Raw genomic sequence first — 6,000 nt, 5'->3', positions numbered from 1 at the left:
TCCGATGGTTATATTGAGTTGTGTTCTTTGGGTTGGGTGTTTTGGATGGATCAGGACAGAAGAATGTTTTATAAAATACACAAATTGTATTTCCCTAAAGAAGCCACCACACTTCCTACCAAAAAGTATGCGGATGTTATAAGCATTCATGAGATAAGACATAATTGCATTGCATTAGTAGCTTGAATCATTCTTCTCATAAATTGACACTAGCCACACCTTCTGCTCTGAAATACCGAGGATGCCAACATGTAGGTGGTTTTAATTATAATAAAGGTTTATTAAAGCATCAGTGGTTGAGACTTTGTGGATATTACACAAATAGCCATGTCCCTATAAAATTTATAAATAGTTATGTCCCACACTTAGAGTGGGATATTTCCCTATCACTTCCCTAATCTCTGGTTAGAGGTTGCCTCAGATGGTGTCTCTATTGTGTAACAAGGATGTGAAGGCAGAATGAAAATATGAATTTAACCCCAAATCTTGAATTTTCTGAAATCAAGCTAATTAGGGCTGATTAAGGGAGGGTTTCAAGTTGGGCAATGAAAATAATAGCTAATATTTGGGTAAATGATGGGCAACTGAGATTTGGGAGTTTGCATTATAAATAACACTCTAATATTGCCATTAGAAGGCTTAACTGTCCAAAATCTGTTTCAACTAGCTGAGATGAGACAAGACATTGAAATAAAGGAATAATTGCCCTGGCCAGTGTGGCTCAGTTGGTTGAGAGCCACACTATGTGCTGAAAGGTTGCTGGTTCGATTCCTGATCAGGGCATATGCCAGGATTTCTGGCTCAATCCCTAATGCTGGTGTGCAGGAGGTAGCCCATCAATGTTTCTCTCTCTCTCTCCCTCTTCCTCTCTCTCAAATCAATATAAACATAAAAAAAGAAAAAGAAATAAAGGAACCCAGACTATGTGGCTCAATGATTGAGCATTGACCCATGAACCAGGAGGTCTCTGTTCAATTCCTGGTTAGGGCACATGCTTGGGTTAGAGGCTCAATCCCCAGTGGGGGTTCGGGAGGTGCAGGAGGCAGCTGATAGATGATTCTCTCTCATCATTGATGTTTCTTTTTCTCTCTTTCTCTCTTTGAAATAAAAACCATGTATTTTAAAAAAGAAGTAAAGGAATAATGTGAGCATTTGGTTAAAGTACTTAGGCAAGGAGGCCATTATTAGACTGTGGTGACTCTAATGCCTAGTAGCTTACCTGGTAGCTTACATAAGCAAACTGAAAGCTAAACCAGAGTTAATACATTTGAATTTGAGAAAATGAAATTTAAGAACTACTAATCACTACCTACCAAGTAGGCTGTCCTAATAAGGCAATGGCTTGAACTATAGCCAATCAAATACTTTCTTTGATTTGCTAGTCTTAGCTATAAACACCTTTCCCTGAGCTCTGGTTGGTGGAGTGCTCTTTATCTTTTTTGTTTCGGGCCTGCCTGACTTTAATCTATTTTAATGCAAAATGTTTAAACTTCAAAATGTTGATGTTTCTTAGTCTATTTTTTAATAGTTCAATGAGTGCTTTCCATGTGTAGATCTAGTTAAAAGCATTATTCTCTAATTGCTAGGCTCCATTCTCACGTGACTAGACAATGAGCATGTGTCAGAGTTTTATTTCACACAAGTGGGCTTAAAATGAAAAACACTTAAATGAGAACAGAAACTACAGAGCTTGCTATGTCAGCCACCATCACTTTGGCAGAGATTCAAAGGCAATCAGAAAGAGGGGAAGCTTTACAAGTACTAGTGTACCTTTGGAGACATTGTGGTTCCTGTTTCAGACCACTATTGTAAAGTGAGTTTGCCAGTAAAGTGAGTTGTAATCTTTTTGCTGGTGGTGAGTCTTGGCTTCAATATGTAAAATATGCAACACCTGTGAAGTGCAAAAAACGAGAAACACAGTAAGAAAATCCTGGTATGCTGTGATTAAAGGTTGTTGGCAAGGGGAGCTGGAGGTGAAGTAACTAGAAATGGGGCATATCTGTGATTGCTTTGGGGAGCATACTTGGTTTTCTCTGATTAGTCCTGGTGCGTGTGTTGGAGTAGGTATATGTGTGCCTAAAATAAGGAAGTTGGCAGTCTTTGAACAAATCCTGACTATTCTGAGCTTATGGTTGCAAAGGTTGTGGCTTGGTTTCTTATGCAGGTCAGTTTTATGATCATTTATGGTCTACCCATTGTTACTATGTATATTAGGTCTCTCACTCTTGGTAAGGTAGCCAGTAGAACGATGGAACTGATTCTACAAGAGTATGAGGAACTGGAATTTTATATAGTCACTGGAGAATGATCAACTGAAAATTGATACAATGCTGGCTCATGTTTCTTGATTTTTTAACCTTTGGGACTATTTTCTGTACTTGATGTTGGCTCCTTCTCCCCATTACACCTCATCAGGTTTTTACCAGTTAATATCTGGAATTACTGAGTTGTAAAACCTCGGCCCTACTAAATTGTTATTCAAAGTTAAATTTCCTGAGAGTGTCAGATGAACATCAAGTGGGTTTGTTACAAAAATCTTCTAGAGTTAAACCAATTTTAAAAAGCCACACAATCTTTTGGTTTTGTTTCCAAAACTTGAATAAAAAATTATGTATTATCTCATTTAATCTCCACAACAGTCTAATGCAATTGTGGTAGTACAATTATTCCTGATGAAAAAACCAACACAGGTTGAGGAGTAATTAAACGACAGTTACAGAGTAGCTGAGCACAGGCTTTCTGCGGCTTTGGGTTATAAGTGAGGAGAGGACAGCCACAACTGGGACACACTCCCATACTGTGCATTGCAGGCTGTGGCCAAGGCCAGTCTTTCTCCTCGCTTTATTTCTACCCATTTATGTTGCATCTGAATTCGAAATCTTTTTCTGAGGGGGCTCACAGGTGTGGTGGCTGAGAATTCAGAAAGGGCTTCACTCCAGGATTGGCCCTTCTAGTCCTGAGCAAGCCACTTGGCTCCCCTAGTCCTCTAGTTTCCTCACTTGCAGCAGAAAGAGCTGGAGCAATGCTGGGAACAGGCATTTGATGTCAAGTCACCAAAACCTGGTAGACAATCACTTGAAAAATCACGTTGCCACTTGCGTTCAACAGGTTCCGAAGCAGATCTGGTAGCTCTACATTTCTGCCAAGGAAAGATTTCCATCGTGGCGGCCGCCGCTTGCCTAGCACCCGCGCCCTTTCTCCTCCCCGCCCCAGCCATCCCCTCCCGTTGCCATGGAGACCCAGAACGCTCCGGCTGGCTGATTATCCTCCCGCGGGACCCCTCGCGGAGTACGCGAGGACGCACGCGCGCTGTGGGCGGCGGCGGCGGCGGCGCCGCGGTGGCTGCCGGGATTGAGGTGTGAGCAACCTGATCCGGAAGTGGTGGGCGGGGCTCCGGGCCGCGTCCCTCCTCCTCAGCCGCCGCCGCCAGTCCAAGGACCCCGGCCTGGCGGGGCGACGCTGGGTGAGCGTTCGGGCCGGCGGGGGCGCCGACTGGGAGCGGGGAGCGGCAGCCGCGCGGGCGGGACAGGCTGGCGAGGCGGAGGCGCAGGGAGGCGGCGCGGGTCGCGTGGGGCGGCCTCCTCGCTCAGGTAGGGGCCGCCGCCGCCGCCGCCGGGCGGGGGGCGCGGGTTCCGGCCTGTGGTTCCTCCGGACGCCGCCGCCTCCTCCGGCGGGGCGAGCGCGGCTCCCACCCTCGGGGAGCCGGGGGCCGCCGTGCCCAGCGCGGAGCCCCTCCACACCCTCACAACTTCTGGGGAGCCTTGTCTCTGAGGCCGGCGGTTTAGGGAGCAAACTTTTGGGGTGGGAAGGAGGGGGGGATTCGCCGTTGGGTAGAAGCCTCGTCCTCGCCCCGGAGTTTGCCTTAGGGAGCGAGCCGAGTGTGTGAAGTTTGGGGAACCACCGTGTCCCGCCAGCGAAAGGCTGTGATGTGGAGGCTCGTCCACGGGCTGGTTTTGTTGTTGCCGTTGTAAGCTGCCTTTTGGAGACCTCGTTTATCGCGGGGTGGTTTTCTGCAGAGCCTAAGGGTATTTTCTGAAACGAAGCGCTGCGGTCCATGTTCCTCCCCCTCCAGGGTGTGCGCAGCCCCTCAGCCGGCCGCCCATTCCTAACGGGGCTCTGGGGGCCGGGGGCACCGCTGAGGCTCAGGCAGCCTCAGAAGCGAGAGGGGCGAGTGGAAGAGGTTGAAAGAAGTCGAACCATGTATTGGAAAGAACGCGGCGTCTAGAAGATTGTGACTTAATTTTGGCTTCTCGGTGTCGTGGACACGTGAACACCCAGGGTTGTGGTGGTGGTTTTTGTTTTCCAGTGTAATACGGGCAGGGTGATGTGTCCTGTCGACCACACATGTAAAACTCGACCACACATGTAAAACTCGACAGGTTTTGAGCGGTCGCCTAAGAGGAGGAGGCAGAGTGAGGCGGAGCTTTCGTTGGTGACAGCCATGAAGCTTTCTGCTCTGGGCCTTGGGATGTGATCAGTATCGCACCTTTTACTGACAGGCCTTGACCGGCATCCAGGTGTGGAGGAAGGAGGAATAAAGGCCCCTGGATCCGGATCGGGACCTCCTGACTTCCAAACCCAGTGCCCCTCACTCTCCACAATGCTGGGAAAGGCCTCGAAGTGCCGAGACAGACACCCTTGCCTTCAAGAAGCGTGCATTTGAGAACATGAAAGCATTTGTACTCACTTCCTCATGAGCACCTCGCTTAAAAGCAGTAAAGAAATAAAATGTGACCTGGATGTAGAGGCTTCACCAGTGTCTCAGCTGTGGGTCGTGGAGCACTGATTTAGGAGTTAGGATGTTTGGGTTCTGTGATCCAAGTACTTCCAGCTGTTGTGACCTTAACCCTAACTCTCCACTTCGGGTTTTACATATTAAAAGAGTAATAAAATGGATACCTTTTATCTCAGAGGGCTCTGAGGATCAAATGCTATAACCGCATAGGTCTCTTTAAACTGTAAGGCTTATTTAAGTTTGTGATACACTCATGCTTGAAAGCCTGGGTTAATCACCTGTCTTCACAAGGTGAAATAAACAGATGCTTCCTGTTTTAGGCTTGTCTCCCCTACTTGATCACTTGTGAATTCTCCTTTCTGTTCTGACACTTTCCCTCCCCCCAGATGGTCTCTTCCTCGCCACAGCATAAAGTTAATCGGTTATTTTCAGATCCAACTCAAAATAGTAATACCCAAATAACATATTTGTATATCTTGACTATTTTAAAACATTGCTTTCTCCTATTTTTCCTTACACTTGTGGATGTAGAAAGCATTCTTTTTTATTTTTTTAATATATTTTATTGATTTTTCACAGAGAGGAAGGGAGAGGGATAAAGAGTTAGAAACATGGATCAGCTGCCTCTTGCACACTCCCCACTGGGGATGTGCCTGCAAACAAGGTACATACCCTTGACCGGAATCGAACCTGGGACCCTTCAGTCCGCAGAACAACACTCTATCCACTGAGCCAAACTGGTTTCAGCAAGACAGTGTTCTTGATGTTTCTAGAGCAGTGTTGTTTAGTGGAATTGCAGTATAAGCTTCAAGTGCGAGTCAGTTGTAGAGAGCAAGTCTATTTCTCTTTACTAGTGCCTAACACAGTGCTTGGCACATAATAGGCACCAATTAAAAGGTTTTTTGTATGAATGAGTAAGTGAGTACAAACGCTAGACAACTAGTAACAAGATAATTTTGTTTGGGAAGTAACTCTTGGTGAGACTTACAAATTTAGCATATAGGTTCGAGTGACTGGAATCTGTATTAAGGTACTTATTTTTATCTTTGCAGCATTATGGATCCAAGCCTTTTGAGAGAAAGGGAGCTGTTCAGAAAACGAGCTCTTAACACTCCTGTAGTAGAAAAACGTTCAGTATCTTCTGAGTCATCAACATCATCATCGAAGAAGAAGAAAGCAAAACTAGAACATGGAGGGTCATCAGGCTCTAAACAAAATTCAGGTTAGTAAAGTTGACTAGAACTATTTCGTTTTTATTTTTCAGA

At 45.9% G+C, this 6,000-nt stretch overlaps 1 protein-coding gene across 9 annotated transcripts in view; it reads left to right on the top strand.

The window, feature by feature from the left end:
* Positions 1-3,374: 3,374 nt before the first annotated feature.
* Positions 3,375-6,000, top strand: part of GTF2E2 (general transcription factor IIE subunit 2) — an 82,310-nt gene continuing 79,684 nt past the window's right edge. For 8 of the 9 annotated variants that reach the window (XR_014794445.1, XR_014794446.1, XM_084877067.1 and 5 more), the window contains exons 1-2: positions 3,375-3,463; positions 5,788-5,957. Coding sequence is in view for 7 of the 9 variants with exons in the window: in XM_084877067.1 (XP_084733193.1) it covers positions 5,792-5,957 (166 nt within the window). In the remaining 2 variants the exon portion in view is untranslated. The other variant, XM_084877063.1, reaches the window with a different exon arrangement.

The sequence above is a fragment of the Pipistrellus hanaki genome (genome assembly GCF_964339955.1).
Source record: "Pipistrellus hanaki genome assembly, chromosome: 3".
NCBI classification, from domain to species: Eukaryota; Metazoa; Chordata; class Mammalia; order Chiroptera; family Vespertilionidae; genus Pipistrellus; species Pipistrellus hanaki.
The sequence above is the reverse complement of the archived record's forward strand: the minus strand, read 5'-3'. Positions and strand labels throughout refer to the sequence as shown.